Below are 20,524 nucleotides of genomic sequence, written 5' to 3'. Positions count from 1 at the left end.
CATTCTTTTCCTTTCCTTTTCCATGGTAAAGATGTGGGGAAAAGTTTTGACTAGACTGCCTCATTCTTTAGTGTGGTGGACCTGAAGAAATTCTAAGAGTTGGAAAGGATTGTTGAGCTGTCATAGGATCTAAACCCCTACCCCTGCCTTATGCCTCTCTCACCACTCTACACATGGTCTGAGGGTCATCGCCTCAAGCCATATACACTGGTGGACCTGAATTATGAATTGAAGTATAGTTCATGCCTCAAGCCCTGCTCCTCACAGGATCTGGAGACCTTCACCTCAGAATTCAGACAATGACTCAGACACTCTAGTAAGTGTCTCTCCTGTTCCAATCTCTCGGAGAGGGGGGAGGAGGAATCAGGAAAGGCCCTCCCCACAAAATCTCATCATTGCAAAGAAATGTGGAACTTCAAAAGTGTCCCACTTCAGGGGAATAATAGCAGAGTATTGGGGTGGGTGTCTAATGAAAGACCCTACATCTTCCCATGCTAGTCTTCCCAAGGATTGTGAAGGGCAGGGTTATCAAAGTAAGTACCAGGGGGAAGTTTCTGTGATTGTCAGAGACCATCCTCCCCCTACATAATTTTAATCATCCAATAAAGTTCCTTGACCTAAGATATGACATCTGCTAACCAGCCAACAAGAAAATAGAATTAGTGTAAATCAAAGGCTATTTGCTCTAATAGCTTAGTAAGAAAAGTAACAACAGAGCTTTTCCCCATACACCTGGATACACATTCCCACCAATAAACACACATATCATCATTGGAAAGAGTGGATGTATTTAAGGCTGTGCATGAAGAGGCATAAACATGAGAAAAATGTATGACCATGGCACATCCATGGAGGATACACATAAGCTAAGCAACTGTGTTACCAAGGAACATTACATGAAAGAATGTTCACCTAGGAAACATTGGTGACTAGGATATGTCTGTGGAGGGACTTTAGGAGAATACATGTGACTAAGGCTTCTTATGTCTTCAATGACACAGGGCTGATAATACCTTCTTTCTGATGTTAGCTCCCACTAGCTAGTCTGCAGGATGGGGCTCCATTGGTATCATGGTTGCTATTGGGAATTGCCCTTTTGGATATGTGATTACAAAACGTCTTCCTGTTTTTAACTTCTAGTTTTCAGCTATAGCTGAACTCAAATGAGTTATTATAATAGAATAAATAATCACTCTTTTACACACCTCATTCATCAGACTAGAAAAGTCACTCAACAACTTTTTCTCCTTTAGTTGAATTGATTGGTCCCAACATCTTGAAGTTGTATATTCTGTTCCCTTTTTTTTTTGCAGAAGATCAAACTCTTTTTAAACACAGAACAATCAACCAAATAAGCCAGCCCACCAATATTTAATCTATCTTTAAATCTCTGCTGCTTCCTGCTCACCAGGAGCAACTCTTCTCTTCTGTCCTGAGATTCATTCTGGAGGTGATACACAGGATCTGTAGACCTTCACCTCAGAATTCAATCAATGTACTCAGTAAACTTTATGTTCCCTTTAACTTATATCAATTTTTTTTAGTTTTTTTATTTTTTGCAAGGCAATGGGGTTAAGTGGCTTGCCCAAGGCCACATAGCTAGGTAATTATTAAGTGTCTGAGACCAGATTTGAACTCAGGTACTCCTGACTCCAGGGCTGGTGCTCTATCCACTGCGCCACCTAGCCACCCCTATCAATTCTTCATCACCATTCTGCACACCTTCAAAATAACTGCTTTTCAGCAGTCTGCTAAAATTTGTCTGGATCTGTGGTTTCACAGTTTTTTCTTAACCTCTCCATGATCCTCTGGGTTATCTCTGCAAATGAAAGGGCTAGGGAAAGGCAATATCAAAATACCCAAGGTGGAGCTAAACCAAGACATTGACTAACATCTCAATTTTTTGTTCCAAATGCCCTTCTTTCTCCTATATATGTGGACAACAGGAAGGCTTTCAGACACAAAGATGAACTGAAATGTGCTCTCTTCCTTCTCTTTGGTCTTAGTTCTGCTCTCTAGAACCTAGTGAATGCTTTCATGGAGTCTCTTCTATGTGAAAAGCTTTAAAATATTTCAGACTAGACATTCTGTGTCTTCTCTAATTCAGACTAAACAGCTCTAATTCTTTTCTTTAACCCTCCTTCATAAGGCATGGCTTTGATTTTTCTCAAAATCCTTCTTCCTTCTTCCTGGCCTTCTGCCATTTTTATGAAGGACTCACAGTCTTTTTTATTAAACACTACATAACACCTGAGTAAGGTCTGGCCAAGAGTTATCATCTTGTAATAGAGTTACCACCTCCCCTTATATGACTTCTATTAATATAGACAAAAGTCATATTTCCTTGTTTTGACTCTCACATCATACAGTCCCCTGATACCAGCCTATTTATAGTTAACCAAAACTACTAATCAACCCATATGTCTCCCTTATCTTGTACAAATCTCTAATTCAAATGTGGGACTTAATATTTATCATCATTAAAGATCAATGTATTATTCTTTCTTTGGCTACTCTATAGTAGGATTCAGAATGTCCATAGACTCCTGCCTCTCTAACATGAATATGATTGAATTAGAGTCTTCCATGAAAGGCCTCTTGCAAGGATACAGGGAAAATCAGGAGCAGCAACATTTGTTCAGAAAATGAGTTATTAGCATCAGTATTCTCTGGATCCCATCATCCAACTATTTCTGAATCTACCTAATTGTACTGTAATTCAAACTATATCTGTAATCCAAACTATATCTCTCCATATTATTCAATGATATGCTGTTAAATTATTACATTACTTCTCGAAATTCAGATATCCTAGGCTGAAACTTCTTCTAACCTACCATCTAGTATGCATCAATTCTGGTCATAGTATTCATTATTTCCCTTTCTAAGGGAAAGTATTCCTGTAATATCAATATCACTATATAAGAGCATAAAGTATAGAAGCAATGCAGTAGAGTAGAAAGCATTCTTTGGGTCAGTAGAGGCCTACATTTGAATCATATTATTCATGCTATTTTCATGAGCAAGTGACATAATCCTTTTGAGTCTTAATTTCTTTATCTAGAATGTGAGAATAATAATAATTTTAGTACTTAGTGCATTGGAGTAAATCAGTAACTTTGAAGTTCTATAAGAAAATGTGAGCTATTTCTCACTGCTCCAAAAATTTTCCAATAATCAAAGTCAAAGTCACTAAACTAAAGCTTATTGTAGTTATTATCACTATGAAGTTAGTAATATCAACAAATATTCAAACACATGTAAATATAAATTTCATTTACATTAAACCACAAACTTCAATTACTTAATGGTTCATTTTGAAGTGTATATTAAATTTATTAATATAGTAACAATTTCAGGCTATTTCTATGTATCCTCGAAATTTTTTTTTCTTCAAAAATTTTTCACGATTTTGCCACTGGTATGATTATTTATTTAGTTACAGTTGCTATGTATATTGTAATTTTGCTTCTGCTTTCTCACTCTTACATCATTTTATATATCTTGTAATATTTTTAGTTTATTTATTGTTGTCTGAAGTTTTCTGACAAGGATACTGGAGTGATTTGTCATTTCCTTCTGAGATAAATGAGCTTAAATGACTTGCCTAGGCTCATAGCTAGTAAGTGTCTGAGGCTAGATTTGAACTCAGTAGGATGAATCTTCCTACACTCTATCCACTGAATTACCAGTGGTAGCTGCTTCTTTGGTATTTTTAATATTTGTCTTCAACTATAAATATTCCATCACATTCATTTAGCAATATCTATTCAACAAGTCCTCAATAATATTCAAGTCATAGAGGAATGAAGCATCTATGTAATGTGCCAGTTTGACCTCTTTCATTTCTTCTTCCTAAACCATTCTTTCCCATATATTTTTCCATCCTCTCTTTTTCCTCATTTTTGCATCGAAGTCATCAAGAATCTGAGTGTCTATTGCTTTGATTGGGAAGGTCTTGTCAGGAAGGTCCATCTTCCCAACTGCAAATCTGGCTTCAGACCCTTACTAGCTATGTGACCTTGAACAAGTCACTTAACACTGTTTATCTCAGTTCTTCATTTGTAAAATGAGCTGGAAAAGAAAATAGCAAATCACTTCAATGTCTCTGCCAAGAAAACACCAAAAGGATACATAAAGAGTCAGACTGAGAAATCATTTAACAACAACAAAGTTCTTTGTAGAATTTCTCTAACTCTTCATCCTCAGCAATTCATATTAATTCGTAAACTTCATGGTGGTCTTTTTGCAAATTATAGATCATTAGTACTTCAATATGTCATAACAAAATATCACATGAAATAATGCTTCCTATGGCCTTTGTTTGTATGATGACGCCCACTCTGCTATTTCTCTGTTTGCTCTCCAAAGATTGCTCTCCAAACGAATTATCCTTCCATTTAGCTACAACTTCCTTCATTCTTCTGATTTAGTTTATAGCAATAACAAAAAGTTCATGTGATTCAACTCCTCCAGAACTATGTCCATTCATTGTTCTCAGAATAAACACTTCTGATTTAGGGCACCAACAATCAAAGTTTATTAATGGTCTAAAAGTTGCTTTTCTACCACTCTGCCACTATCAGTGTTACACAGTAAAACTAAACTATTTTAAAAAGTAATTTAAAATCAAAAATGGTAAATGTACAACAAAACTTGGCACTACCATTCTTTTAGACATCAACACTGACCATAATAATTTTATCCAGAAATTTGTTCAATGAGTCCATGAAGCACCTTACTCAGTGAACACCTGACTTACTCCCCAAACCAAGGTAACTACCATAGGGTATTAGTTTAGAAAATGAATTCATTTGTAAATTTGTACAAAGGATGAGGGGTGACTATGAGTGGTGGTATTATCTCTAAAAGTAGAGACAAGCAGTTGAGGAAAAAACGAAGTTGAAGAAAGCTTGTCAAGATACACAATGATTCCAAGGGCATTCAAGATGATGATAGACCGATTATAGCCAATTATAATAATTTTCTTTTAAAAGCATTTGAAATTAATTAATATAACAAAGAGACAAAACAGGACTAAAAATTATCTTAGTTAGCAAAGACAACTTTATAAACTCAGAGAAAATGGAAGGCACAAGCAATACCAGTTTAAACTATAAAGTGAATTTTAAAATCCCCCAATTGAGAAAAATTATAAGAATAATCAATTCACAAAAGAAGGAAAAAACAACAGAGGGAAAAATTTTAAAAGTTTATTGAGAACCTGATTTAAATAGATTCATCCCAAATATATCTAAAGATAGCTCTGGAATGAAGACAGTAACCAGATGGAAAAAGGGAAAAGATCTTCAATGATTTTTGTATTGAATTTTTAACCATTATGGACAGCTGAATCACCAAATTTGTATTTTAACATCACAGCCCCAGATGTATTTATAAAGGAGATGGAAATGGTACTGAAGAGGGCAAAAACTGGTATATTTATTGAATTATATCAATAATATAAAAAGTATCACATCTTAATTTATTCTATTGAAAGATGAAGAATTCAAGACTGTACTATGCTTATTATTGGGGTTTGCTTTGCTCTTTTTACTATAAGAAAACATTTAATTCAGCAGAGTCAGCTATCATCTCAAAGACTGCCTTCCAAAAGAGTATTTCCCAAGTACATGTTAAAATTTTTTGAAACATATACAAGAGATATTGCATCATTTAATCAGAGTATCCTAGATTTAAAGTTGGAAAGGACCTCAGCAACAGTATAGTCTAACCCCTACATGAAAGGACTATCAACAGAACATACCAGACAAATAATCCAACCTTCTTCTTACACTGTTGAGAAACTAAGGCCCATAGAAGTTAAATTAGGTCACAAAGGTGGTAAATCTCAGAGTCAAGTTTTAAATCTGAGTCCTTTGAGTCCAAATCCAACTTTTCTCTATATCATGCTTTCCAACAATGTTCCTCATTTAATGTAATATAGGGTGAAGCATAAAAACAAACATAAAAACTACTGTTGGTGCTGATTCCAATTCAAAGAATTCTTAGGTTCTCCAGATGCTTCTGTTACAGGGAAATGGGATTAAGTGGCTTGCCCAAGGCCACACAGCTAGGTAATTATTAAGTGTCTGAGACTGGATTTGAACCCAGGTATACTCCTGACTCCAGGGAGGGTGCTTTATCCACTGGGCCACCTAGCCACCCCCAGGGTGACATTGTTCTGATTGCATTAAGCACCAGAATTTTGCAGTCTTCTAGATAAGCGGCTTATTCATTCTGAAGGTTGTGCTCTACTTATTCACACAAGGAAAAAAAGTGAATGAAGAATACTGATTGGGCAGCTGATGATATGCAATTGGAATAGCAATTCATCTCTCTTGGTCAACTTAACTTACTTTGTTTCTTGACCTCCACTTCCACATCTACAAAATGAAATGGTAAGAGTAGAGGGGCTTTATTGAGGGTTTTTTTTTGCCTCTTTCTATGATTTAAAGGTTTCCCCCCTTAGTCTATTAATTTCAATATTTTAATGCTTTTTATAATTTCTATATTCTGTAGCTATTTTATCTAATTCAATGGTGTATCCATTGGTATTTGAATTGTTATTGCATGAAATCTGTAAATGATTAGTATAGCTATTTTGACTATGTTGGCATAATCAATACACATTAATAGATTTCCAGTTTTTCCATTCAAATTGTTTTTATGGCGTATCCCAAAGCTTTAATAGCTTAAATAGCTGTGATAGCTTAAAACTGCACCAAAACTTTTGCGATACCCAATAATTGCCTAAGAATTTGATATAGTTTGTTATTATCATTCTAAGAATTTCTTCATATTTCTATTGACAATATATAGAAAAGTTATTTTGTGAAGTAGTGTATATTCCACTATTTTAATGAAAATATATACATGATTTTATTTAATTTTTATTCTATTTCTTTGGTTTTCTAAATAAATCATTATATAATCATGAAACAAAAGATTGAGTCCCTTCTTTGCCTATTATTATATCTCTAATTTCTTTTTTCTTATTTTCTTGCTATAAATGATGTTCTGGCCTCCATTCATCCAATCAATGCACATTTGGTTATTAAGTACAATGTTCTAAGTACTAAACTAAATTCTTGGTTCATAAATAAAGGGGGGGGAGAAATCCCTAATAGGATAGACAACATATAAATAAACAGAAACATACAAGATAGATAAAGAACAGAAATAGGGTAACCTTAGAAGAAAAGATTCAAGTGGGTTAAAGAGACTAGGAAGACTTCCTGCAAAGGTAGCATTAGGGTGGCTAGGTGGTGTAGTGGATAGAGCACTGGCCCTGCAGTCAGGAGGATAGAAGCTCCAATCCAGTCTCATTTTTAATTTTTATTTAAATTTAAATTTTTATTTAAATAAATAAAATAAAAATAAAAATAAAATAAAAAAATAAATTTAAAAAATAAAAAATTTTTAATTTAAAAAATTTTTTTAATTTTATTTATTTAAGGCAATGGGTTTAAGTGACTTGCCGAAGGTCACAAAGCTAGGCAATTATTAAGTGTCTGAGACTGGATTTGAACTCAGGTCCTGACTCCAGGATCAGTGTTCTATCCACTGCACCACACACTTTGACTCTTACTATGTGACTTTGGGCAAGTCATTTAATCCTGATTGCCTTGCATCCAGAGCTATCTCCAGTCATCCTGATTTCATATCTGGCCACTGGACCCAGATGGCTCTGGAGGAGAAAGTGAAACTGGGGACTTAGTATAGACCCCCCCACACTCAAATGTGATTTATGTGCTTGTCATGCCATCACCTCCCTGATCCTATGGTCTTCTTCAAAAATAAAAGACAAAAAAACTATTTGTGCTGAGTCTTGAAAGAAGTCTTATGGTATCAAGAGGTGAAGGTGAAGAGAGAATGAATTGTAGGAAGGGGGACAGCTAGAGCAAAGACACAATGTTGAAATGGTGTGCATGTTTATGTGTGTGTGTGTAACAGCAAGTATGGTTCTGGCCACTATGCTCTAGTATCTTTGGATCATAAAGTGAATTTGGGGGAGTAAAGTGTGAAAAAATTAAGAACTTTAAATGTCAAAAAGAAATTCTTATTTGATCCTAGAGTTAATAGAAAATGACTATATTGTTTATTGAACAAGGAGATGATACAGTCATGAACTCCCACCAACTTTTCCTTCCCAGGTTCACCAAAGGACATCTAATTCAAAGCAAATGAACTTAAATTTGTATTATATAATTAGTGCCAAGAAATATTTCCTCCATCTTCCTACCTGCTAGGGGATACACTTTCCCACATATTCTCCCATCTCTGAAGGGAAAGGGAATGAGGATGGGAAATATTCATGGACAGGAAGTGTACATGTTAGAGAACGCACACATAAGATAGATCCATTGCTAAAGAACACATGGGGGAAGGTGGGCAGATAGCCAGGACCACTAGGATGACATCTCCCCTGTAGAGCTGCTGCTCTCAGATATTAGTTATTGATGTTATTAGTATAGGATGTTATTGAACCAGAATATAATGGTGTTGTAGGGTTTGCAATAATCCACCACACACACACACACACACACACACACACTCATTTGATTTTCACATCTCTGTTAAGGTTGGTGCTATTATAACTGCCATTTTTATAAATGAGGAAACTAAATCTGAAACAGGCTAAGTGACCTGTCCAGGAGCTGAGGCAGGATTCGCACCCAGGCTTTCCGGGTTCCAAAGCTGGTGCTCTGCTCTTGTCTTCTCTGGGATGGGTTACTCCTCCAGACAGCAGCGCTCTGAGGATTTGTGTTGTTCTCTGCTGCCATCTGCTGGTTTTGAGCTTTACACAGACTTCCACCGCAAAGGGGGACTACTAGGCCCTAGTCCCAGAACCATGGCAGCTCTTCGGGGATTCAGATCAGGCTGAGGCTGGCCAGAGAAACTTGGTCACGGACAGTTTTTGCAACTCCTTTGTTTCTGTCTGGCTGCCACTACCTAACTCAAGTTCTGCTACCTGACAGGGAGTTTATAAGTATTCTTTTCATTTCTTTCTGTTCCCATTCCGACAAGTTTGATCCATGCAAACCTCTCTGGAAGCAAGGCTTGGGAGGAGCTGAAGTCCAATATTAAATGAGACCTAAACAGGGAAGAAATGTTTAGAATCGTTGTTTACCTCTAATATAAATTATCCACAAGGAGGCAAAAAGGAAAGGATTCCAGGGCAGCTAGGTGGTGCAAATGGCCCTGAAGTCAGAGGACCTGAGCTCAAATGTGACCTCATAAACTTAATAATTGCCTAGCTGTGTGACCTTGAACAAGTCACTTAAGTTTTAAAAAATGAAAGGATTTGCTCCTCTATGTGTGTGGTTGAAGTGCTGACTGCACTAAATAACACTATAGAGCCTCCTTAATGAGATCCACAACTACCCAAAAGAGGTCAGTTTAATGATTGGCAAAGGAAAAACCAAATGAATAAAGAATACCTATTGTCCAATCAATGGCAGTTTCAAACATATCTTGGGCAGACTCTGCAAATGGAAGAAGACTTGGAAACAGCATTGAATAGTAGGAAGAGACCCAATCTGGTTTGCATTTGGGAAATTGCATAGTGATTTCAACAATCCCAGCTACTCCCTCAAAGGAACACACAACATCTTTAAATAGTAATTTTCTTATTGGTCTTAAATCATTTGGGGAACCAGTTGTACCTCATACTTGCCAAACAATACAAAGAAGGGCTTGATTTATTACTATTATTTTGATTGATTAGACTTAAGGAGAGAAAATGTTAATGATGCAAGTTAAAGTGTATTGTGAATATTTTTTCAGAAAACAGCTGTTAATAATTTACCAGAATAATCTGACCTAAAAGGCAATAAAGAAATGTATAATGTAGCATATTCTCAAGAATGAATTTTATGCAAAAATATGTCACCCAGGAAGGGCATATAAGAAAAAGAAGTATCTTGCCATGTAACAAGAGGGAAGGAAAAAAGATGAACTGGAGTGTGCAGTTTCCCATGCATTAGATGATATAAAGAATGTCTCCAACCTATTCAATGGATATTTTATGGATCATAGTTACTACATAGAGTTGAGAGTGCTTTTTCTGCTTTTTTAAGAATAATTGATATAGTATAAGAATTCTTGAGTATTCACACTTGTGAATCCAGCTGGTCCTGGTGACTTTTGGTATAGCACCTCAATAGTCTTTTTTGTTTCTTTTTTCCTTGTTGTTGGGGGGTTTTTTGTTGTTGGGTTTTTTAGGTTTTTGCAAGGCAATGGGGTTAAGTGGCTTACCCAAGGCCACACAGCTAGGTAATTATTAAGTGTCTGAGGTCAGATTTGAACTCATGTCCTCCTGACTCCAGGGCCGGTGCTCTATCCACTGTGCCACCTAGCTTCCCCTTCTTTTTTTTTCTTAAGGTTTTTTGGCAAGGCAGTGGGGTTAAGTGGCTTGCCCAGGCCACACAGCTAGGTAATAAGTGTCTGAGGCCGGATTTGAACTCAGGTACCCCTGACTCCAGGGCCACTGCTCTCTTCACTGCACCACCTAGCTGCCCCTCAATATTCTTAACTACTGCTGCTGAGATTGGTTTACTTCTGTTATCATTTGACCAACTTGCCTACTTTATATTCTTATACTCATTTCTTTTATAGTTTTAGTTTTTGTTAGCCAATGTCACTCAACAAGGACTATAATCCAATCAATATGGAAATGCCTACTGACAGAATACACATTCTAGTATTCTGAGTCTCAGAGATGTTATATAACCTACCTACAGTCAACATAGTAAAGGTCATTGGCAGGATTTGAGCCTAGTTCTTCATTCTATCCACTATGCCAGGATGCCTCTAATTATTAGCAAACAACTGTATGTAATTATCTCTAATAGTTGTCTTTATTCAGTCATCATTTATTGTAATCTCTCCTTTCTCATTATGATTTTGATAATTTAGTCTTTTTCATCTAATATAATTGTCTAATTTTAATGTTTTCTAAAAAGTTTTCATAAATTTATTTTATTTTGCTAGTTTCCCCTTTCATTTTTTACTTGCTTAAATTTCTAATTTTGTAAGTTGATTCATTATGCTTCTTTTTCTCCCATGTTAATATAAGCATTTAAGAGCATAAATTTATCCCAATACTGGGATATTGCTTTGTTTGCATACATTAATTCAGTTTTTCCAGGTTTCATCATCACAATACTAAATTATCTGTTACTAAAGCATAATAAATTTTGGTCCAATCTCGCATATTAACTACATTCATCTTTGTCCATCGAGTGATTTTCTACTAGGAAACATGTTGGTTTCATGTATTTAATTTGATAACACTTTTTTTCTCTTTATAGGATAGGCAGTAAGATTGCATCTATACTTTCATTGGTACAGGGTAAGGTACACTCCTTCTGCCAGTGCAGGTCAGATCCTTCTTTGCAATTTATAGTCTTTGAGAGTGAGCCAGAATCCTGAGAAGTTACTTAGTTACTTAGTTATTTGCTCAAGATCACACAAAAATATGTGTCTAAAGTGAGAATCGCATCTCGATCTTCCTGACTAAGGGAAGTTTTCTATTCATAAGACGTCATTGCCTCTTTTTCTTTATATAGAAGATTAAATTATAATTTTTAAATTATGGTAACCACAAACATTTTTAAATTATTCATTTGTCAAAAGTAATGCATTTTTCTTTTTTAAAAAACTATTACTATTTCTTTTCTGCCCATAAATACTTTGAAACACTAAACACAGATTCTATTATTGGTTGACATTTATGCCTTATTTTTTGCAATGGGCTTTCTAAAAATTACTGCATTTGATCCCTAAAAAACTGCATGGATAAGTATTACAGGTATTATTATTATTTCAGTTCTATAGCTGAGGAAACAAACCTGAGAAGATAATTAATTGATTTATTTTATAGCTCAGTAAGTTTTAGAAGTAGAATCCAGGTCTCCTGACTGCAAGTTCATCATTTTGTCAACTGTACACAAACACACACACACACACACACACACACACACACACACACACACACACACACACACACACACCTTCTCTTCCTTCCTTGTTATTTTTTTCCCCTCATTCTTTATCTGTGATTATAATTAACCTATTTCCTTCCCCACTTCATTTCTTCCTGCCCTCTTTGTAAATTTTTTTAAATTATGAACTTCATAATACCAAAGTGGGGGGAAGCATTTCCATACACATCATACAAAAAAGATGATATATGTGAAAACATGAATCTCTAATTCATACTGCTTGTTTTTTAAAGAAATTTTATGTACATATATATATACACTCACAAACATATATATTAAATATTTTTATAAATACACATATAATGTTGAATGTTTGACAGTTTTGAAAGGCTAGGTTGAATGATATATAGTCTATGTAATTCATAATACAATTCATATAATATTTCATATTAGATGATTATTATATAACAAAATATTGTATAATTTATTTTATGTTATATATTAACTTATATAACAAAAGATTATACAATATATAGTTATATAAGTAGGGATCAAATGCAGTAATTATAGAAAGCATATTGCAAAAAAAGTTTTATATAACATATAGTTATAACAAAACATTATAATGCATATAATATATGATGCAGAGATATAATATTTATATATGATATATCATATATGATCCATGTTATATCTTTTATATTATATATAAATAAGTATCATTCAACCCAGTCTTTTTCTATAATTATATATAATAGATATAATTCATATTATAAATAAATAATATTATATATATAGATTTAGATATATAAAAATCAATTCAGTATTTCAAAACTGTCCTTCTTGGGTTTTTTTCCTTTTCTTTTTATTTGGCATCACCAGCATTGCCACTACCTCCCTCTTGAAAACAGAAAAAAAGGAAAACAAAAAAACTTGTAACAACTATAATTAAAGATAACGTATCTGCACACTGGCCATGTCCAAAATTGTGTGTCTTCTTGAATTTATCACCTCCCTTTCATCAAAGGTCTTCTGGAGATTTGATTGGTCATTGCTTTAATCAAAGTTCTTAAATCTTTCAAATTTGTTTTTCTTTACAATGTTGTTACTGTTGTACAGAGTGTCCCCAAAAGTCTTAGTGCAGGTATAAGATTTAAAAGCTTTTACCTCCACTTAAACTTATGATAAATCTTGCATGCATTGTACAGGATTCTGATTCTGCTCACTTCACCCTCCATCTGTTGATTAAAGTCTATACAAATTTAATGTATTGACCTGTATGCTTCTCTGAATCTTGTGTTTGTATTTCAGAGTTTCTATTAGCCTTTGTCTTTTCATCAGGAGCAGTGCTCTGTTTCATTAAAGGTTCATTCCCCTTCCCCACTATAGAATTTTACACAGTTCTGCAGGTTAAGTTATTCTTGGTTATAAGACATCTTTTGCTATTTGTAATATCATATTCTGTGCTCTCTGCTCCTTTATAATGGTACCTGTTTTAAAATGGTACCTGTGTGATACTAACTTGAATACTTTCTTTCTGGCTGCAGAATATTCTCTTTGATATGAAAGATCTAAATTTGGCTATGGTATTTTTGGGAGTTTTTATTTTGTTATTTGTCTCAGAAAGTGACCTGTAGATTCTAGATTCTTTGTCTTTTTCACTTCACCTTGTGATTCTAAGAGATCTGGAAAGTTTTCTTTCATAATTTCTTGAATATTCTCTCTCTCTCTCTCTCTCTCTCTCTCTCTCTCTCTCTCTCTCTCTGTCACGGTTTTCAAGCTGTCTAGTGTTTCATAAGTAATCTCTCTTTGATTAATTTTCCAGATAAGTTGTTTTTGATATTATACTTAAAATTCTCTTCTATTTTTTTCAGTCTATTGACTTTGTTTTAATATTTGTTGTCTCATAAATGTCATTAACTTCTGTTTAGTCCATTTAAAGGTTTGAGAAATTCTTTACTTGGACTGTTTTATCTCTTGTTTACTAAACTGTTCATTTTTTCTATCATCTTTTCTTCTAAATCTCATTTGCAAAAATCATTTTTCACTCTTTTTTTTAACTCTTCAGTTCTTCCAGAAATCCCAATTAACCTTTTCTTTAGGTTTTTGTTTTTTTTTTTACTTTGAGACCTCACTTTAAATGTTTTGAAGCTATTCCCTTCTTCTGGATTTGTGTTTTGGGCATCCTCGCCTCCATAAGTCCTTTATTGTGGGAACCCTTTGGTTCTATTTTATTTTGTTTACTTATTCTTTTAGCTTTCTTCCTGAACTGGGACTTTGTGTCAGGGTCTGGCTTTGTGCCCTCTGAAGATAATGCCTAGGTCTTTTGGGGTATGTTTTGTGTTCTCTGCTTTTCTTCAGGTTTTGAGGATACCAAAAATGATTCAGTTCTGATCTACAGCAAAGTCTCATTGCTGCCTTCCTAGTCTGAACTTTGCAACTTTTGATCCCTTTTGGGGTCTGGGTAATATAATTAAAAGTGCCCTTTGGTCACTGGTTGAAGTTCTAGGAGACTGATCCTGACCCTGCAGGTTCAGAACAAAACTTCAGTCTCCCCTTGGTCTGAGTTCCCTGCCCTAGACAACCAGTCAAAAGTGAAACAGTTTGTGTTGTTGTCAAGGGTAATATAATGAGATAATACTACCGAGAGAACATGTTATCTTTTAATGGAAAGCCATATAACCTGATGACAGGTATGAATATGTTATTAAAAAGTTCAGAGAATGTATGAATTGAAACGGACTCTAGAGAATCATTTTTCTAACCTCCCTCCCAATTCAGTAATGTGTCAGGAAGACCTGAATTCAAATACAGCTTCAAATATTTACTAGTTTTGAGACTTTGGGCAAGTCACTTGGCTCCTTTCTGCTTCAGTTTCCTCATCAGAAAAATGGAGATAATATTAGCACTTACTTTTCAAAGTTGTTGTGAGGATAGGATAATATTGTTAAGCATTTTGCAAACTTTAAAACACTCTATAAGTGCTAGCTAGCTATTGTATCCTTGATAGAACTTATTTGAACATGGAATACCGAGCATCAGGTGAGTCTGTATTTCCAAACACTGTTTTGTGTTGAGTTGAGGTCAACTTAAGTCCCCAGTCCCAAAAACAGAGACCTCAATGTGCCCAAGGGCACATTGGGGCAGCTAGGTGGCATAGTGGATAAAGCACTGGCCTTGGAGTCAGGAGTGCCTGGGTTCAAATCTGGTCTCAGACACCTAATAATTACCTAGCTGTGTGGCATTGGGCAAGCCACTTAACCTCATTTGCCTTGCAAAAAAAAAAGTTATGGGGCACTACAGCTCGGGTCACTAGTCTAAGTGTTAAATATGGTATTTAGGTTTGTTAGGGAGTGATTTATCCTGTTTTTAAAAAAAAGACAGTTTGGTCTAATGAGTACTGAACTAGGAAGACTCACCTCAAGTAGGTACTAGCTTAAGTGACTTTGAACAAGTCCATGTCTTTGTGTCTCAAGCACCTTACTAAGATTTATCTTGATAGAAGTTCCCTATCAAAATTCTATTTCTCACCAGGTAAAAAGGCAAGTTCCTTGAGGGTAGGACCATGTACATTTTAATCTTAGTATTCCATTACTACTCTAACCTCTAAGTTTTCCCAGGCAAATCTCTATAGGATCTTAAGTTACAGAAGAGTTGTTGGAAAAGTGTCCACACCAGAAATTCTTTACTCCAACATCATCACAACACCAAGCATCATCCCCTGTTGCAGATGGACCTAATTAGCACTGTGTCCTCATGGAGAAGATTATATCTAAGTAGGGCCTTGAAGAAGGGAGGGATTTCAACAGTTGGAATAATATATTCCAGAAACGAGGAAAGAGGCATGGAAATAAATGGTGGTGGAGGAGTGTTATCCAGAGTACCTTGAGTGTAGACTATGTTATAGGGAATACTCTGAGGCAAAAGTTGTTGTGAAACCAGATTGTAGTGGACCTGAAATGCCAAGATGAGAAATTTGTACTTTATTTGGTAGGCAATGGGTTGTCACTAGAGATTTTTTAGTAGAGAAATGACATAAGATTATTGACTTAGAGCCAGAAAGAACCTTTGAGATCATTTAGTATAGCTCTTCAATGTAAAGATGAGGAAACACAGGTCCAGAAAGAGCACGTGATTTGCATCCAAGATCACACAGCTATTATGTTTAGGGCCCAGATTATAGTCTAGATGGCCTGACTCCATGTTCTTTCCACTGTACCATCTAGAGTACCATTGAACCTGCTGATTTAAAAGTTTTAGAATCATTATTTACATCAGATTTCTTGGCAATTCTAAATGACTTGGTATCACATTGAATAAATGAACCCTATCTCCAAAATAGATAGAAACTATAAGATTTCAATTTCTTGCTAATCTTGAGCTATAACCTCACAACACTGGTCATAATTTCTCCTTGTAAAGTGAAGATACCAGAATCAATTTTACCTTAGCTATTAAAAAGATTCCTCAGGTAGGACAAATTTCTGTTTTTCCATAGAAAAGAACTATAACTTTGATCTCTCACAATCTCATTCCTTTTCTGCTTTCTTTGAAGTTATGAAAATGTTTTTTTATAATGACTTTTAAATAGCAACAGTCTTCCAAGTAAACTTGAGTGGGGCCTGTTTTGAAAGGGAGTTAAGAAGGAAACTCACCTTTGTGATTTGAGGGGCTCAAGAAAAAAAAAAAGCACATAGCCTTACCCTCCTAAGTATCTCCCTACTAAGTCTTAAATTCCATCATTAGTGTTTTCAGTCACTAAAGGGATTAGTACATTAAGTACCTATGACTTTTAACAGAACACTAGGTGGTACAGTAGATAGAGCACTGGTCTTGAAGTCAGGAGGACAGGAGTTCCAATCCAGTTTCAGACATTTGACTTCTACTGGTTGTGTAATCTTGGGCAAGTCACTTAACCCTGACTGCTTCACATCCAAGGCCATCTCCAGTCATCCTGATTCATATCTGACCACTGGACCCAGGTAACTCTGTAGGAGAAAGTGAGGCTGGTGACTTGGCACAGCACCCCCCAACTCAAATCCAATTCATGTGGTTGTCATGGCATCACCTCCCTGATGTTATGGTCTTCTTCAAAAATGAAGGATAAACATTATTATTGCTTTAACATGAATCAATCAATTTAATCAAATGGTTTTTCTCCCTGTGAAAGCAATGGGTAACCAGAGATGGGAAAAGTTCTTAAAAAATTCCTTTTCCTGGGAATTCTAGAGGTCTATGATACTTTTAAGGTGTACCTTCAAATTAGAGGAGGTAGTGGGGTTCAGAAGAATAGAGAATATAAGAAGATAAACTTTTCCTACTTCACAATGTGCTTGGGACCAGCCCTGACTATAATTCTGTTTCAGTAGGGTCAGCTGCCAAGGTTGGAGCTTGCCAAGTTGGGGCTGTGGTCACAACCCATCTGGATAAAGGAAAAGTTTTTGGATTGTACATGAACATGCAGAAATGTGCTTGTATTTGTGTAACAGTGGGAATACAAAGTACTAATATCTGATATTTTCCTTCATCTTTCCCTCATGTCAGAAATAATTTCCTTATTATTGAATGAACATGAATATTATTGGTTGTAGAATTAATAAATCTCCTTAACCTAAAGACCTAGGGGTGGCTAAGTGGTACAGTGGATAAAGCACCAGCCCTGGAGTCAGGAATACCTGGGTTCAAATCCGGTCTCAGACACTTGATAATTACCTAGTTGTGTGGCCTTGGGCAAGCCACTTAACCCCATTTGCCTTGCAAAAATCTTTAAAAAAAAAAACCAAAGATCTAAAAGAAATTAGTAGAGAATCAATAGGTTCTGAAAGAGGGCCTAGAGACTATCTCATTTTCTAACTCATTATGCCCAGAGAGGCAAGTGAAGTAACTTGCCCAGGATTGCAAGGAGAGCAGACCCAGAATTTTAACCCATAGGTTCCAAACTATTAATTGAAGATTCCAAATTTGCTGCTCCTTGCCATTAAACCATAGCTCCTTCTCAGATACCCATCTGCTTCGGATCCCTAAGAACCATCTCACATGAAAGCAAATGATTAGAATAGATAATTTTCCTCTCTGTGTGACTTTGTTGTTAATTATATTTATTTAAACAGATTATAGAGGAGGGAAAAACATGTCTCAAATGTACTCATCAGACGTTCCTGCTTTAGTATTTTTCAGTTTGCTTGTTAACATTGAAAATGTGTTAATAACTCAGATTACCCAATTTTTTTTCAACTCACATAGGCTAACTCTTAATAATGACTACTCCAAAAATCTCTCAGAACCTGTAGGACCTGGTGAGCAAAAAATTCAGAAAATGTGCCTGCCAAAACCATTTAGCACCAATGGAAACATCTTTAAGACAACACCCCAGCAGTACCCCAGTGGAAAATCTTCTATCTGGACTGAGAAGAGGGTGATATCCAACGAAGGTTCTTTAATTTTTTAAACAGAATTATAATATGTTCCATGATAAAACCAACGTTTACTTAAATTTTAAAGGTTGCATTAAAATGTAAAGATGGCTTTCAGTGATTATCATTGGTTGCCACTTCTAAACTAGGAATACCAGAATCAGTTTTGGGAAGGATAAAGAGGGTCATTAGGCAGTTTAATCTGCTCTTGAAAAGAGTAAAAAAGAGGATAAAGGAAAAACTATAAAAGGACCTGGCAAGGATTGGGGGAAGGGGTTTTCTCCACAATCTTGACTCCCTTACCACCTAAAACAAGACAACAAAATTTTCCAATTACTGTAACGAAGGTGACAATAATAGCTAAATATCTGCAATACCTTCAACAGAATGGATTATGAGGAAGATCCTCAAGAGTAGCAATCTGTGATTCCAGATACTATAGAAAGTGAAGCTTCCTCAAGGTCATTTTAAGGTCTGCTTCTGCTCTGGAATTGAAGTTGTATTAAAGAGCCCTGAAAGTGATTTTCCTATCCCTAGTTGGTTGATGATTCGCCCCAGTTTCAGGAAGTCTACATACTAAAAAAAGGTTGAGAACTACTATTCCAATCCATTGTAAAATTCTTCAGGTCATCATAGCAATGTCCAAAAATAGTTAGGAAAGGACACTGTGCCCTTCAAATCCCAAATACACTCATAGAAAGAGCTTTAAAATTTATGAATACAAAGGCATGACTGATTGAGGGCCCCAATAGAAGCACTTCACTTCCATTTTAACAGCAGTTAGCAATATAATCAAAGAGAGTCTTGGGAGGAAAATTAATTGGCCCCATAGCACACTAAGCTTGGAGGAGTCTAGCACACACTGTGCATGGGTTAAAATTCAGCTGCTATTAGAAGTTTCATCCATTGGCCACCAAAGCAAGATAATAAATAGAGAAGGCAAAGGAGACAAGAACTCAGCTAAAACAAGCATGAATTGTCCCACAATGAAAAGGTAAGAATACAAATGTCAAAGTGATCCAGAGAAAAACTAAGCGTTTACCCAAACTACATATATATTTGAACTATCAACTTCTAATTGGAGAGAATGCTACTAATATTCTGAGAGTACCCAGTTATTATAATTGTCTTTTTTGCTAAGTTCATTTTCTTCCCAAAAGAATATGTCAGAATGATAAAAATGGAAAGCAAATGGGAAACAAATTTGTTTCTGTTCACTATTGGAGTATAAATAAATAATTTATATTTTTATAGGTCATACATACCAAATTTTATGACAGATATTGTCATTGTAATTACATATCATTAAAAGAATTCAAAAGGTAAATAAGAGTGTTTTTGAATTGAGATAACACTGAGTTTCCACTTGTGTCTACATAGTTCCATTCTTTGTCAGCCAAAATCCTCCAATTTATTTCCTTAGAATTGTGATTTTAAGAGATCTGTAAGAAAAGCACTATGATTCAGTCCTGTCATCTTTTGGAATCTAATTCCATTTTAATCTGGAGTGATCTAGTTTTACAACTATTAGTTAATTCTGTTCAAAAAGAGGTATCTGTTTTCTTAAGAAGTTTGTACCTACTAGAATTTAGGAAATCAAGCTAATGATTTTTTCTGAAATCTGGGCTTTTCCAGGCTATTGACTTAGAACTAAAATTTATTGATCTTTTTCACCAGGGACAATAGAAAGGTTCATTTCTTCTGCCAATTATGCTAGATATGGTGCTCAATGTATCTGTCTACTTAGTTATCTATTAGGCCTATGTCTATGTCAGGAACAACATTTTTGTTTTGAGAACTGGAGGCTTCCAAAATAATTTTTCTTTCGCATGCATTTCCCAGACCAGCACTACAAACTGAAGAACTATGGAGACACGATACCTTCCCTGAAGAAATTGGACATGAATTGGACAGAAAATACAAAAAAGATCTTTATTAAAAAGAAGAATTATCAATCACAAGAAATGTCTCGATATTTATTTCCTGTTGTGGAAAGTGCTCAAAGAACACAAAGCCTTCAAATGAAACAACTATTTAAACAATCATACTGGTAGGTCAATAAAATTCTGCTACTCTTTGGAATTTACTGAATTCACTCTTTCTATATAGAACCAAGGTTTATGAAATTGTGTCTCCTAGAACAAAAACATAGGGGGGGAATAA

The 20,524-nt window shown here is 35.2% G+C and overlaps 1 protein-coding gene across 1 annotated transcript in view; it reads left to right on the top strand.

The window, feature by feature from the left end:
- AGBL3 (AGBL carboxypeptidase 3) overlaps positions 1-18,275 on the top strand; it is a 140,761-nt gene extending 122,486 nt beyond the window's left edge. The window contains exon 16 of the mRNA XM_074193637.1: positions 18,192-18,275. Coding sequence (XP_074049738.1) covers positions 18,192-18,196 — 5 coding nt within the window. The 3' untranslated portion in view covers positions 18,197-18,275. The remainder of the gene's footprint in view (positions 1-18,191) is intronic.
- Positions 18,276-20,524: the final 2,249 nt, after the last annotated feature.

The sequence above is a fragment of the Macrotis lagotis genome, chromosome 7, assembly GCF_037893015.1.
Source record: "Macrotis lagotis isolate mMagLag1 chromosome 7, bilby.v1.9.chrom.fasta, whole genome shotgun sequence".
In the NCBI taxonomy this organism is placed as follows: Eukaryota; Metazoa; Chordata; class Mammalia; order Peramelemorphia; family Peramelidae; genus Macrotis; species Macrotis lagotis.
This window is presented reverse-complemented; position numbering and strand designations above follow the sequence as displayed.